General features: G+C 41.7%; 5 protein-coding genes across 5 annotated transcripts; 2 read left to right on the top strand and 3 right to left on the bottom strand.

The window, feature by feature from the left end:
* Positions 1–2413: 2413 nt before the first annotated feature.
* Positions 2414–5280, top strand: EAF02_002405 (uncharacterized protein; the record flags this gene model as incomplete). The annotated part of the gene is made up of 5 exons (XM_038898453.1): positions 2414–2812; positions 2864–3752; positions 3804–3811; positions 3898–4090; positions 4139–5280. The coding sequence occupies 5 exons, from the start codon at positions 2414–2416 to the stop codon at positions 5278–5280; spliced, it is 2631 nt and encodes an 876-aa protein (XP_038762145.1).
* A 2704-nt stretch (positions 5281–7984) lies between these two features.
* Positions 7985–8798, bottom strand: EAF02_002404 (uncharacterized protein; the record flags this gene model as incomplete). The annotated part of the gene is made up of 4 exons (XM_038898452.1): positions 7985–8122; positions 8159–8272; positions 8440–8614; positions 8665–8798. 4 exons carry the CDS (start codon positions 8796–8798, stop codon positions 7985–7987), a joined length of 561 nt encoding a protein of 186 aa, XP_038762144.1.
* Positions 8799–8836: 38 nt separating this feature from the next.
* On the bottom strand, positions 8837–9519 carry EAF02_002403 (uncharacterized protein; the record flags this gene model as incomplete). Its single annotated transcript, XM_038898451.1, has 2 exons — positions 8837–9181; positions 9229–9519. 2 exons carry the CDS (start codon positions 9517–9519, stop codon positions 8837–8839), a joined length of 636 nt encoding a protein of 211 aa, XP_038762143.1.
* Positions 9520–10208: 689 nt separating this feature from the next.
* EAF02_002402 (uncharacterized protein) lies at positions 10209–12294 on the bottom strand (the record flags this gene model as incomplete). The annotated part of the gene is made up of 7 exons (XM_038898450.1): positions 10209–10356; positions 10421–10538; positions 10588–10842; positions 10901–11131; positions 11174–11599; positions 11652–12061; positions 12110–12294. 7 exons carry the CDS (start codon positions 12292–12294, stop codon positions 10209–10211), a joined length of 1773 nt encoding a protein of 590 aa, XP_038762142.1.
* A 1547-nt stretch (positions 12295–13841) lies between these two features.
* Positions 13842–14773, top strand: EAF02_002401 (uncharacterized protein; the record flags this gene model as incomplete). Its single annotated transcript, XM_038898449.1, has 2 exons — positions 13842–13944; positions 13995–14773. The coding sequence occupies 2 exons, from the start codon at positions 13842–13844 to the stop codon at positions 14771–14773; spliced, it is 882 nt and encodes a 293-aa protein (XP_038762141.1).
* Between the last annotated feature and the right edge of the window lie 1303 nt (positions 14774–16076).

Here is a 16076-nt window from a genome sequence, read left to right as displayed (position 1 = left end):
ATTCTGACAGTTTGAACATGGAGCGATTGGAGTCTAGTAGGTGTTGGTATGTATTCCAGAGCCAGAGATCGATATTGGTATCTGTCTGTGCGTATAGTCTCCAAAGTATATCTTTAAATAGGTAGATACTAGGTATGGCCACACAGAATGATATGCATATACTTTAGGCTTGATGAGTTGCATTCGGCAAGATATATCCCGATCGGCAATGAACTTATTGCCAAGATAAAGGATGGAGACTTCAATATCATACTAGGTTTTCCTCATGGTATTTCAAATTTTCAAGCCTCCCATGAGATGGATGGATGTGAAAGTTTGAAGCGGGCAATAGTAAGATATCTGTGTGCCACAAACGCTTAGCAGCATGGGATTTTCGGTATGGGTAGGTCATCCATGCGTTTGCAATCGGCAACATGTTATGTATGTTTCTCATGCAAGATTCCGTCTCTCACCTAGAGCATGAATCTGTCGACAAACGAAAACGTGTAGATCATGGCAAGGAAAGGGAGAATTGAGAAGATCTGTCAAATCCCTTTTTCCACGTTCCGATGGAAAGACAAAATGTAGACTTCGTGTTGCGGGAATATGTTCAGGGTGACAGTATTAAATTTATTAATTTCTCCTTTTACTTGTGGTCGCTGGAAAGACTTGTGTGAGATGCTTACCTAGCACTCTATTGTGTCTTTTGATATTGAAGGGATCCGATTTTCTCCGCCTTTTGGAGAGCACCTATTCCACCATCTCCATCATCTCCACCATTCGCTCTATTTCTCCGGGGTAATGTTACCAGGATCCAGATTGAATAGTTGTCGACTCAAAGGTGAGGCTAGTATAACATAATAAAATTGTTGAGCATCGATCTACTTACCTAGGTAATATATGCCAGCTAATGGAGAGCGAAGGCAAGAACACCTAGTAGGTACTTTGTCTTTATGATATTCTCCTCCGAGCTATCGAAGCAATGACTCAATCGATTGATCATATATCATGGAAATTTTCAACTTTTGGCTGAACATTATGTACCTGCATTACTTATATAAGCCACTGAAATCCTACCTACCTAGGTGAACTTGGTCAACCAATAGAATCATACCGTCGTTTATGTTGTGCATACCTAGTACTTCCAGGTTGCCTCGGTTGTCAACGGTTTGAATGCCAAGAGAGGCGCTAGATCTCTTAGTTCACCTTTCAATACCTAGTAAGCCTCATGGAGAAAATCAAACCACCACACACTAGGTAAGGTTACGACATTCTTGTCTTTTCGATATCTTGATTATCATCACGTTGATCCGCAATGGATATCAATATCACTACTCCACACTGTCAAATATTAACAAACAGTAGATTACTACCTAGTCGTCACTCCCTAAGATATAGTTGTCCAATCACATCCCCATGAACAAGTTACCAAGTATTGTGTTTGCATACTGGATTCCAAATGAACAACCGGCAACGCCTTTGGAAGGACGACCCATTAACGTCACAAGCAAATTCAGATGATTCGCCGGTAGAAGGAATACCAGAATATTGCCGAATAATAACTTGGTTTAGTCGCACAGCATAGCATGGCGCAGAATCCTTACAACTAGGTATACATTACAGATATTGACCACCTGGGTGATAGTATTGTCTTCCTCGTCGGAGAAAAAATTCCATATTGACCACACAAGTGCGTGAAAAGACCCGAGGCACTGAACTCTATCATGAGCTACTAGGCAGACCATTGGACCCAACACTCCTAACAGCATGAGCTAAGAGACTTTCCCAATCTTTTCCTGGAAGCGTCAGCTAAATCGTCGCCTATAGACTTTCTTGACAATCGTCCTCACAGAATCTATTGATCTTCACGATCTAGTTTCATTTAGAGCTGCGACGCATAGATAGATAAGACGTTCTCACGACTAGATCTATACTAAGAACCATACCAGACAGGTTCGAGCAAGCCTAGATCTTTCTTCCTAAAAAGCTTAGGGTTGTACTCAATAGTTATCAAGATTTAAAATCTTTCTTCTCAATCTTTTCAACATCCATCATTCCAACAATCTACTGTGAACAGGTGTCTCAGTCCTTCATCACCCACTCTTTTATTATCTGACCTTCGTTATACCGTGTAACTGTACAAGGGCATTTGAAAAGTCTACAAGGCGGTTTTCAGGTTCCCGAAAACTCTTGACACACTCTCTGTATGTATTCATATTCTGATGTACTCCTAGTCAGATGCAAGAGCCTTGTGGGAGCATTTTTCTGATAAGATAAACAGTCACTCGTGTCACAAAGTAACACTTTTCCACGTTTTTGTAACGTCAAGATCGAAATTAACAATCAATTGTATAAATTTCCTTCCGGACTCAGTTGCGAAAACCACCGACAAGAATTCTTAACATCTCCATTTGACTACTAGGATCTCATAAAGATGGGTTTAGGAAACTATTTTAAACCAAAGAAGCCTGAGCCGGCGACTGGAGCAGGATCTTCTACCATTAATGAGAAGCAAGCTTCTACTGGGATCCCACAAACAGGCAATAACGCCTCGTTGCTTCAACCTATGAATGACAACCCTGCTTCGCAATCATCGACAAGAACTTCCACCTCGAATCGATCAAATGTTGGCTCAAACTTGATTGGGGGTATAAAATACGAGGTTATGGTCAACTACATCCATCAACAACAATGCGCAAATCTCTGGGTCAGTGATGATAGTGGCGAATATGAGGGTGTTGTACTTAGGAAGACAAGAGGTACATACCTGGCTTGCCCGCCACAATTAGAAAGTTCTTCCTTTGCGGCAGCATGTGCAAGTCTTAATGTGCAAGTAAGAAACTCTGATAAATCATTTGAGCTCACAGGTTGCTAATATACACAGTGCGCAATGACAGTAAATTCTCGAGTTATCAAGACTTTTCTAGAATGCTCGCCAGAGGCTATTGATGTCCCGCTTTTGAATGGTCTCAGGATACAAATTGTACCAGCAATGGAGGATTTACCTCGCGCGAGGAAACATCAATTTGCTGCATTTGTTGCATCTGATGCTTTGCTAGTTGTGTGGGATGATGATGCCTTAAATTTAATCGAACGAGCCAAGAAAATTCAAGGAGAATTAATGGAATTGGTTTGGAAGCTTGAGGAAGAAATCAAGGAAGAAAGGAAAGCTCTAGATGTTACCGCTGTGGAAATGGACGTAGAAACTGGCCGACCTCTACCACAAACGCGTGCACTACACTTGCAAAACACAATTTTGGTCACTCTTACCCTCATTTTGATCATCACAACTCTGGGTCTTGGCATTCGTCAAATAACCGTTGAGACCAGTGTCGATAAAAAGTACAGTCGTTGGGCACTCCTGATTTTGACCCCCGTCCAGGTGTTCTTCACTCTTTTCTTCGCTCAAGCCATCGTGGGATGTCTGGCTCAGCTCTTCGGACCCGTACGACAAATGAAAGCCAACTCCAAGTTTTACTCCGCTGAAGCACCACCACGTATTCTCAAAGGGAATCTTCCACACATCACAATCCAGTGCCCCGTCTATAAAGAGGGACTAGACTCCGTTATTGCACCCACTGTGAAATCCATCAAGGCAGCCATTTCTACGTATGAATTACAAGGTGGTTCAGCCAACATGTTCATTAACGATGATGGTCTTCAAATTCTTGGTGCGAAGGAACGACAAGCAAGAATTGACTTCTATGCTGATCACAGTATTGGATGGGTTGCTCGGCCAAGACATGGAGACAATTTCACCAGAAGAGGAAAATGTAAGTCTCCGTTCGAAAATATTTGAAGTACCTTCGCTAATACTCAAACAGTCAAGAAAGTAAGCAGCCATCACGCCATTGATGTCATTATTTGCTGCGGTGAATTTACTCAAACGTTATGACTTATGCTAACGTTATTTCTTAGGCTTCCAACATGAACTTCGGACTTCATATTTCTTGTATGGTTGAGGAGAAGTTAGCCTTGATTCAAAGACCCTTGGATTGGACTCAAGCAGATGAAGCACAAGCATATGGAAGATGCTTGACAGAAGCTTTGGAAGACAATGGCCGAGCTTGGGCTGATGGAAATGTTCGCATTGGCGACTACATCCTGCTGAGTAGGTTTTCATTTATCTCAACAAAGAGACTCATCTAACATGCTTTAGTCGATTCTGATACTCGCGTCCCCTCGGATTGTTTATTGGATGCTTGCACTGAAATGGAATTATCTCCTGAGGTTGGCATTATGCAATTCTCGTCTGGTGTTATGCAGGTTGTCAATACTTATTTCGAAAATGGTATCACTTTTTTCACGAACTTGATCTATACTGCTATCCGATATACTGTTTCGAACGGAGATGTCGCTCCTTTCGTTGGTCACAACGCTATTTTGCGCTGGGCAGCCATTCAGCAGGTTTCATATGTAGATGAGGATGGATATGAAAAGTTCTGGTCAGAGTCTCATGTATCTGAAGACTTCGATATGTCTCTTCGCCTTCAAGTAAATGGGTACATTATTCGCTTGGCTGCATGGGCTGGTGAAGGATTTAAAGAGGGTGTGTCATTGACCGTTTACGATGAACTTGCTAGATGGGAGAAGTATGCATATGGTTGCAACGAACTTCTCTTTCACCCATTGCGTATGTGGTTCTACAGAGGACCATTTACTCCTCTCTTCCGAAGCTTCTTGTTCTCCAATATACGATTCACCTCGAAGATCACAATTATCTCATACATCGGTACCTATTATGCTATTGGAGCTGCCTGGATCCTAACCACAGCCAACTACTTCGCTATCGGATGGTTCAATGGATACCTTGACAAATACTATATTGATTCCTGGAAAGTTTGGTTCTCCATCGTCATCGTGTTTAACGGTCTTGGAAACATCGCCCTAGCAGGAATGCGCTACCGAGCCGGCGAACGCAGTCTCGGCTACTCCCTCTACGAAAACTTCAAATGGACATTAATGTTGGCCATCTTTCTCGGAGGCCTCTCTCTCCACGTCTCCCAAGCCCTCCTCTCGCACATGTTCGAAATCGATATGACATGGGGTTCCACATCCAAAGAAGCAGAATTCAGTAACTTCTTCATCGAAATCCCAAAGGTCTTGAAAAATTTCAAATTCTCCATGATCTTTTCCCTCCTTGGCATTTCCTGCATTGTCATCCTGGCCACTGCATCTTTCGTTCCGTTCGATTGGCGTATTCAGGATTTCGTGGCCATTTTGCCCATGGCGACCGTTACGGGGAGTCATTTGCTCTTACCTATTGCTCTGAATCCAGCGCTTATGACGTTTTCGTGGTGAGGGCATTGTGAGGTTTTTGAAGCTTTGTTATTTGCTTCGCCTCGCTCGCGTAAAGAGAATGCGCTACACTACAGGTTTGGGTTAGAGGGGCTCGGGTTCTTGGTGTTTAGGGTGTTTGGGGTGTTTAGAGGGAGGATGCTTCGTTTCGCGTTACATGATAAGGTTACGTGTTAGATACTAAATAGGTAGGGATATTAATCCATACATTTATCGTCATGGAATTAAAATAAAATAAATTGATACATCATACATCATTCATAAATAAACACACTGTTTCCCTTGTAATAGTAAAATCACAGCTATGTATAGAGTGGAATGGAGAAGGTAGATGCTGGCTGTTGATAGTTAAATTTTCGTATAGCTGGACTCTTGAGGAAGTGTTTGATCACTTGTTTGCGAGATGGACGGAGCCCTACGGAATAGGATAGGCTGGGCTGGGGTATTTCCTTCCATTTTTCTTCTTAATATAGGTAGGTACATAGGTATATAACCCGATCCATGTTCATACCTTTCCTTTCCTTTTCACAAATGATTTGATATAATATCAACTTACTCCCCCCCCTTCCTTCCCCTTTTCCTTTTATTTCTCTATAATCATTCTTAAATACTCATTTCTGCTTAATCTAGTGTATTTCTTAAATTTCTACTATCTCTTTTTCTTTTCTTAATGTATCTCCCCAACTCCAACTCCAACTCCAATTCCAACTCCAATTTCACTCATCACAACCCCTCTCATAATACCCTAATACCCCAGCAATTTCACCATCGGATTTTCCCCACAAACCCTCTCATACTCATACTCATACTTATATTCATACTTATACTTATACTTATACTCCTCATACTCCTCCCACTCTATCTACGAATTTCAAACAATTTCAAACCATTCCGCCACAGAACAAAATATGAAATGAAATGAAATGAAATGAAATAAATATAGACCGCAGTATTTCAGAAGAGGAGGAGAGTTTGTGTCAGGAGAATAGGTGGGGGAACGAGGTTGTAGATGGATTGTGGGGACGGGGGATATAGGAGGAAGTTTGGTTGAGGATTGTGGATTGTGGAGGGAAGGGGGTTGATGGGGAGGGAGGTACCGGTGTATTGCTGAGAGGTGTTTGGAGGATGGTTTGGGTTTTGGGTTTGGGGAGAGAGAGGGATGACATGATAGGATATAAGTATATGTCTGGTAATAGAATCCTACATACAATCCAACAGTAGGGCTTTTCCCTTCCGAAGTTCAGATCTGACGACAAGTGATATAGCTTCTGTATCTGTATCTATATCATTCCAGATACGCACCTAACTTTATATCGTCGTCGATTTTCCAATACGTAATATGTGCATGAGCAGTATATTGGGAAGTCGCTATAGTCTATAGAGGTGATTTTCAGCGACCCATTAGAGCGCGTGTGAGTATTGGGAAATTGGGATGAGGGTTGAGGGATGAGGGCTGAACAAGGGGAATTGGGATACAATGCTATGGAGATGGAGGAGCAGAGGAGCAGGAGAAAAATTGTGGGGGTTGGGGAGAGGGAGAGAGGAAGGGATCACTGAATGGGATTGGGAGGTTAGCGAGATTATTAACGAAAGCTGAGAAAGCGTCGGTGAAGTTTATGATTCAGGCTGCGTGGATCATGTGGGTGGTTTGGGTTTGAGGTCTTGGAGTGTTGAGTTCGAATTCTTGAGACTGAGAGGAGGATTACTGAGATTGCTTGGGAATCTTATGATTCTTGTCTTGCATCGGAGGAAATTCCATCACGGTCTCTTTGAATCAAAGATTCTTTCATCCGCGCATGTAGATGTTTACCTCGCGCAAACAATAAACTTTATGGACCTCATCATCAAGCAAGAATTGGGCGCTCGTATTCTCGCCTAGGAAGCCTGTGACTGCTGTAAAAACCTGTATTTTATCAACATCTATTCTTCCCGAGAGTCGAGGATACCGTCCCACGATTTTCTTCTCAAAACTATTCGTGTCTGGAATATGTGATTTGGAATTCGAGTATTTCTCAACTGATTTTCTCATAACTTCAAACACATCTTCGGTTCGGTATTCGTCACCTCTCCTCCTATACGAATCGCACATATTTTCTTCGCTAACCCAGCGATTTACATGTTAGAACTCTCAAACACGACGTTTTGACTAAGATGTCGAACATTACCATTACCATCCATGGAAAGGTTTTCAGAAGCAAGTTTCTTGCTTGAATCGCCTCAAGACTATCCCTCCAGTAGTGAAGGTCTCACTTTCGGGACCCGAAAGCTGGATGCCCAAATTAAATCATCAACAAATATCCTCAAGATGTATTATTCCAGTTCCGATTCTTCGAGTTCTAGAGTTCCCGTGTCGGTTTCTTCGAATCGTCGATAGACTTCTTCTATCTGAACGGCAAATTGGCGATACATCTGAGTGCGGATAATAATCCTTTGTCGGTTACGGGATAGTCAGTGCCAGCCGGGAGAGGGAGTATCATTTCTCTACTTATATGAGAGAAACTTTGCGTTTGCATTTGCCTTTTCAATTGCAAGCCAAATGCTATTAATAAACTCCTCATCCGACATTTTTGTGCGGCTTCTGAGTATGACTAGAAGATCTGGTAAAGCTTTATCGATCCCAAAGACCACTGCTTTTTTACAAGTAATTCGTATCTAATGCGTCCTTCTATCAGTGTTGGAAACACTTTCTCTCCATTGATCAATATAATTAATTATCGATTCTGCCTAGATATTTCCAAGCATTGAGAATGAGAGGATGAGGTGTGAAGATATCTTTAAAATGATAGGAACCCGATGGATCATCCGAATTTGCTGTTACTGTTGTGACAAAGATGATAGAAAGACACTTTCGTATGTGTTGTTGTCAATCGGCTTCATATACATGTGGTCTGTCTGAGGGCATGATTCGAAGATAGTTCCAACTATGATCACCTGGCGTACGGCCTCTACTTGAACCAAAAGAGCCGAACTCTGTTTTGGATTCATTTTCAGCAATCTGTGAGTTGTATTTCAGGAATACCTACGCGCCAAACAACATATACAAAATCACACCTCTAATGAGTAAACAAATCAGCAAACATCTCTCTATCCCAGCAACATCCAAACCTCCCTGGAGCCACTGGATCAATTCCCACATATAATAATACATTCCATACCAAAAACAAATAGAAACTGATCACTTGTAAGACAATCACCCAGACTATCCAGACATTGACTTCCCGAGTAAAGAACCTCCGAACAACTCGCCATCTCTTCAACCCCTTTCGATTGTCTCCAAGTACCTAGTTTCAATGCATATGGAACATCATATAAAACAGAAGACTTGATCTTTGCACGACTTCAACTATTCCATCTACTGTCATTAGCACTGTAGCACTATGCAAATACATAGTTTTTCGGATCCACATCGTATTGGTGATATGTTTATTACCCCAGCTATGATATAGAGGAAATTTTGCAAATCCACAAGTTCCTTCTCTGTTAGAAACCGTAGCAATGAAGCGATTGTGAAGCTGATACATTAATTTCAGGAGACCCGTTGCGCCTGAAGAATGACATATTATCGCCACCTTCCTTCCTCATGCTTGTCAAACTTTCTGATAAAACGAGGTTCCGCTAGTACTTCAGACCTGTCGAATATTTCACGCGTCGCCATAGAAATCATTCTCAGTTTTCTGGGAAGAAAATCTTTCTTGGTTTGCGATAAGTTTGAAACGAGCATAGATAGATTTGGATAAATGATCGTATCACAATTTGTCATCTTGAGAAGATTTGTAATGGCCGGTGCGCACTGCAAGTCTTGGGAAAGGAGCAGAACGGTATATCCTAATCTATTCAATGCGAATAACGATACCACATGATCGACATCGGATGGACCTGCAGGGGTAATCACTTGGCCTTGATCCTGATCTCGTTAATACGGATTTCAACTAAATAACCGGAGAGACTCACTGGTGCACAACCACATCGTATATATTCTTTGGTAGCTTGATCAACGAACCTGTCCAGATTCTGGCCAGTAAATAGTTGAAAATCAGCCACGCCCTTGCCAGGCTGAAGGTAGGTAAGAATGGGGACTTGATGTACATCGGCTGCCCTTACAGTTACGATATCATCAAGAATGAGGAATTCCCCCAAATCGGAGGTAGAATCAATGGATCCCATAGCCGGATAGTTTCTCTTGACGGAAGTCACAATTTCATTATCTTCATGGTTTCTGATCACATTCGAGAAAGATCTCATATCCTATTAAATAAAGGTCTGAAGCTAAAGTGGGGCGGGTGAGATTTGTCATACTTCGCAATTCACGTAGACTGTTGCTTTTTTGCCCTGTACATCTTGTAGTTGCCACAATGTATGTCGAGACAAGCTTTGCCGAGATGAGGTGCCACAAACGTATGGAGATGGGATCACCATCCTTCATCCCATATCACTCTATGTTCCCACAATGACAGAGATAAGCGCACGAGTATAAGCTTCCATTTTGAATTATTGACATTAAGATTTCCGGAGAAACGACCAAAGAAATCTAGGCAATGAACAACACTCAGTGTTAACATGTCATCGTTATGATGAAAAGTTCTCTGTGTTGACTGTCCCAATGATGTTCATATGAAGCGAGGTGTACGTAAAGTGCTAGTGGATGACAGGGAAATGACTTTTCACCATTGAATAAATATGTTCGATCGATCAAGGATTGATGAATTTTCAAGATCAATGTGTTAGAGGAAGCTATTCAACGGCTAGCACCTACCTCAAATACCGCCTCTTACCATTTCACGACACTCTATAGGGTAAGTTTAACTTTAAGAGTTGTTCATCTGTCGTTGAAACATTGAAGTCGCTAAGAGTATCTAAGTCGAAATGAGGTGGAATGGTGAAATGAAACAACAGAATCTGCTAATGTTATATCACTTTCCGGAGAATGTTGACTATTTTGTATCGCGATCTACTGCAAGAACACCAGATTTCATAACTTCCAACCACTCCGGATCGATGGCCTCTTCATTGAGATATGGCGATATATCAGCACCTTTTGTACGATTGGAAATTGTAAAGCCGAGGCCAAGGTATGCCCATCTATATCTAGGTGAGTACTTGAATAGCTCGCTTACGACGGGTTGTAATGTCAAGGTGAACTTACGGATTATGTTTGTTTTGGTATGTTATGTTGTAATCTTCGTATCTTGGGTCCTCTATTACCTCCATATAGTGCAGGGAGCTACCAGGCCAAATCGCATTCACGCGTCCTGTCTCATTGTCTTTTCAAAATTAGTAACTGAGAGACAAGCGATGAACATGAGGCTTTACTTTTATACCAAGAACGACAACCTGAGCCTGAGCTCCAAACAGTTTTCTTCATGAACTCTTGCGTATGTGCATTGAAAAGATCCGTCATATCTTGCTTTGGAGCGATAGACTTGATGAACTCTTTTTGCATCTTTTTGATGAATTTGATAGCATAGTTAGCTACCTCGCTAAGAGGCCCCAAAACAGAACCATTTGAAATGGGCCACGTTGGTCCAATGAAAGTAATGAAATTGGGTATTTCTGGTACCGCGAGACCTGAGATTTGTCAGCCAACACCTCCCTTGCACAAGCGAATAGAATCGTTTTTACTTACCAAGATATGATTCTGGGATTTTCTTCCATTTCTCTCGAAGATCAACTCCATTTTGACCTATTATTGGGAATCGAGGGCGATATGAGACATCGAAGCCTGTGGCACAGATTATGGTATCAACTTTACATTTCTGACCTTCGCTGTCAATAACGGAGTCTTCTGTAATCTCCTCAACTGCAGAAAAATGGACATCTACATTTGGCTCTTGAATGGCCGTCATATAAGGATCGCCTACATCATTAGCCTGGCCTATTAATTATAGAGAGCACTCACCAGGAGTAATTCTGCGACAGCCGAGAGAAAAACTAGGAGTCAAGCCCTGCAGCAGCCTCTTATCTTTGATAATTTCGGCCATTCGTGCCCCAAACAATCTTTGCGCATCTTTTTGAGCCGTGCTGTCCTCGAAGAATAAATCCCAAATACCATTTATGCTATTTTCCAAGTTCTTTGTATGCTCCATAAGCGCAGGCAAGTCGTTCCTGAACTTTTCACGTTCCGCCGGGGTATATTCTTTGCTTCTTCCATCATTTCCAGCGACCGATGTGAACCAGACCGGAGTACGTACGTAAACATCGATATGCTTAACATGGGGTTGCATCTTAGGCAATGTCTGAATCGAAGAAGCTCCGGAGCCAATGATCGCCACCGACTCATTCTTCCATTGTTCTTCCTGATATTCATCTGGCCATCTTGCCGTATCTATCTCTAGTCAGTGTTCATTCCATGAACCAAAAGGCAAATTTCAACACACGAATGACTTTTCCTTTGAACTTCTCGATACCCTTAATATCTGGCCATTTGAAATTATTCAATATGCCAGTTGCATGAAGTAGCAAGTCACACGTCTCCTCAAATTGCTTCTCGCCCGATTCTGATGTCTGCTTCATCTTGACAGCCCATTTCCCAGTTTCCTCGTCCCAAAAACATCCGACAATCTCAGTATTGAAGGTCATGTATTTCCTAAGATCGAAAACTTCGCAGACCTTGTCTAGATAATTCCATATGTCTTTAGAACCACTAGCATATTTTGGCCAATCAGGGTTGAGAGCAAAAGGAAATGCATATGCGTGTGAAGGAACATCGCAAGCGGCGCCAGGGTATCTATTTTCGTACCAAGTTCCTCCGATGTCAGGGTTCTTTTCGTAAATGACATGCTCAACACTGCACAACTTAGTATTGATCTCTTTGCGTTACATTTGGTGCCCTTACTTCTGGCATTGTTTCTGGATGTGATATGCCATCATGATCCCGGAAACTCCTGCACCAATTGTGAGGACCTTGAGGCGTCGATTTTTAGGATCACGAAAGGTAATGTCAGGTATTTGATAACCATCGGCAGAAATGTTCGACGAAGCGTCGCTTTGCGCAGTCGACTGAGAAATATCTGGCGCCATGCTGAGAATTGGAAGTAACGAGATCAAGACTTAGGATCTAAGAAAAAGACTATCGGGGGTATGATAGAAAGGAAGTCTATGTATATAGTACAGACTATATGAGAATTTGAGAAAAAGCAGACCACTTTCATATCTTATGTCACCTTGTAATTAAGGAAACTTCCAGTCCCCTTCCCACCCCGCACACATAACGGCATTGCATAACTTTTCATATGCATGGTATACACGCACATGAGGCTATATTCAATTGCCGACTTCGGGAGAGCCATATCGTTGGTACGTACCTGGGTACGTACCTGGGTAGCATGCACCAGATATTCTCGGATGAATAAATTGTGTGTGCATTATTACTAACATTGCCACTTGCATAATAGGTGGGTAGTGATAGATCAGGAAATTGCGTGCCTATACGAAGTATGAGTGTTGTAATGGATCACTCAAGAAGATGGCACGATGGATTGATGATGAATATTAGGAATCTATCTGATGGTCACGTGTCGTCGTACCAATTATCATGAAAGTACGGACCGAGCAAATTATGGGTGAGATTGATAAGGATTAGATAAGGATCTGTTAGTACACTACGATGTAGTAAGTACTCTCTGCCGTTACAAAGGACAATTTTCTATTGATAACTACCTAGTAGGTACTAGATATTTTTCTTTGTCTTACTCCAACATGAAATCTATGATGGATGGTGTGTTCTGTATGGTGTGTTCTGTATGGTGTGTTCTGTATGGTGTGTTCTGTATGGTGTGTTCTGTATGGTGTGTTCTGTATGGTGTGTTCTGTATGGTGTGTTCTGTATAGTGTATTCTGTATAATATATCCTATATAATATTGTATAGTGTATCCTATATAGTGTATCCTATATAGTGTATCCTATATAGTGTATCCTGTATAGGGTAAAACTCCGTACAATCAATCACTTGGATTGATTGATTGCCCAGTGAGATACAAAGAACCAGTACGCTCTATAGGCCATGAGTTACTTAGAAAATACCAAGGGATGTACCTTCAAGACAAAGCCTATCAAAAGATCTTTTAGCATCTTAATTTAGTACCACATGGCCATTATCTTCCTTCATCGACTCTGTACTAATAAGTAGAGAAATTCATCGACCGTCAAGCATTCATTCATTTCGGTGGTACCCAGTACCTACTGTGTGTTCCTAGTACATCCATACCCAAGTATCGTCCTAAGTCTATCTAATCCTGTTTGTTAGCTCATAAGATCTCCATCCCTATCCCCATCCACATCCACACCCCATCTCATCCCATTCTCTTACCCTCTTTTCCATCATAGATTAACTTATCCATACCGTTACATTTTTATCACCTGTTGCTCATACTCTCCCAATACTCACTCAATCTATTGATGTAATCTTAATATTATTCATACCATATCCATTTTCCTTTTCCTCTTTCTCTTCATACATTCTTTTCTCGAACTGATGTACCCCTCGACTTGTTCTACTGTCATTCTATACTACTAGATATTTAGGTACTATTTCAAAGAAGAACACATTTTACATCGAAGGGCGACCATGACCACAGCAATAGATTGGGATAAGCCGGGGAAGTACCCCGTCGTTCTCAGCGATGCCTTGCTTGGAAATTCTACCAACAATACATATACTGGCATAAGATGCAAGTTGGGTCGTCTCAATGTAATGAAATCGTCTACTGACAATTGTTAGATAATCACAAACCCGATGCCTCTATCGGAGCCCCCGCGAACTCAGCACAGCTGAAACCATCTTCCAATCCCAATTCTGCGAATTACGACCTCTCTCTTTCTGACAACAATGATGATTATACATATACTGGAGCTCGAACCTCCGGAGACGGTCAATTTATACTTACATTCGATCCCGTTAGGAAGGTCTTGGTTTTGGATCGCATTGATTCCACATTCGATATGAACTTGACGAGCGCGCCATGGACCGATGATGCCGCTCAATTACAATCTCAATATGAGCAGCTGGAGCCACCGACGAAGGCTATCATTGAGGAACCTCAACCTAAAGTACCACAAAAGAAGGCTCCAAAATCAAAGGCTCCAGCAGCAACAAAAGCGAAACCTGCCCCTCGCGCGAAGGCAGAGAAGGCACAGAAGCCGAAACCACCACCGCGTGAACCAACACCCGAACCAGAAGAAGAAGAAGATTCGGATGATGGTTTCACGGTTGAATTTCCAGATGGGCAGAGCTCGCATCAACAATATGAGTATAGGGCACCAATTTTTCAGAGAGAGCCAAGCGAAGAAATCAGTGATGAAGACGAGGATGCAGATGCAGATCACGATGGAATCTATGAACAAAACCAGGATGTTGATCATTTGAAACTCCCTAGTCCAGTCAACAACCCTGGAGTCATGGGTGATCAAGATGTAATGGATCTTGAGGCTGATCTGGAGGCGGAAATGGAAAAGGAGCTGCTAATGCAGGTAGAAAGTGATGAAAGTGAAGAGGAATGAATCTTGACATGTGTATTGCAGCCATGCTTATTGGAGCGTATTTCAAATATCAGGGCGTTTCGTAAGGGGTTGGAGTATTTCGTGGGGAACATGGCAATTAGGATTCTTGTGTTGGCATACACAGTAGGTACGGAAAGCATTTCACCCTTGTGGGTGACGATGGAAAATACAACATTATCTTACAGCATCATTTAGTTTCTATGGACAAGTTCTAACAAATCAGTGTAAAATCATTCTTGCTTTTCTAACAATAGCCTCCGTGATTGCAAGTGCTTTCTTTGTTTGATCTGAAAGGAATGTCGTCCTTCTCTTTGCAAGAATAAATCGCTGATGATTGCCCCTTTATCAATTTCTATGAGCTTATCTTCTGTCAATCGACGTAAAGAAACAATCGCAGTCTAACCAGCATTCCCACCACACAATTCTATTATGTCCACAAGCTCCAAGTCTTTACCCAGCGTTTTCTCCATCTCCATCATGTTTATAATCCAAGACTCAACTCGTTTGTCAGAACCCATTGTATTCACAACGTCAAGGCGAACAGGAATAGCGCAGATTCTTTACAACCCCAACCCCCCTTTTCAGAATATTGAACATATCTACGTTGGACTTAACGGCAGGTATCTACCTAGGTAGATGAAGTTATATTGAGTTGTGGATTTTGGATTTGCTTTTCTTGATTTGCTTTTCTTGATATGGTTTCTTGATATGGTTTCTTGATATGGTTTCTTGATATGGTTTCTTGATATGGTTTCTTGATATGGTTTAAAGGGTTTAAATGGGCAGTCCCTCTTTGGAAAAGAAATCGATTGGTAGAAGGTTAGTAGGTTGCGAGATGGTGGTGGTTTTTATGTAGGTATGTTGTTTCATTATATAACAGTTTAGTTTAGCTCGAGAATTGTAGTGATAACCTTGGAATGATTGGGGGTTTGGTTTGTTCTTTGGCTTTTGGAAATGTTGTGGGGGGGGGGAGGGGTTTATGTATATTTACATTTCGCCGCAACGTTACGTATGTATCGGTACCTAGGTATGTATCATGAATTTTACACATAAATAGAACGTAAGATTACATTCGCAGCATCGATGAGATATCTTCCTCAACCAGAAAATATACAATCCCAATCTAGGTATCCATTCAAAAGCATCTCGTCTCGCAGTCGATATTCAACCAATTGCAAAAAAAAAAAAACCCTTCGCTCGTTAGCTGCAAATCCTCATTTATATTCAATATACTCGACTCGTTTACCTTCGACGTCTACAACTATCCACAACTAGTTGAATGGCTAGAGTGGCTGGCTTTTCC

This window comes from Botrytis sinoallii (genome assembly GCF_014898435.1).
Source record: "Botrytis sinoallii strain Bc 23 chromosome Unknown BSIN_003, whole genome shotgun sequence".
Taxonomy (NCBI): Eukaryota; Fungi; Ascomycota; class Leotiomycetes; order Helotiales; family Sclerotiniaceae; genus Botrytis; species Botrytis sinoallii.
This window is presented reverse-complemented; position numbering and strand designations above follow the sequence as displayed.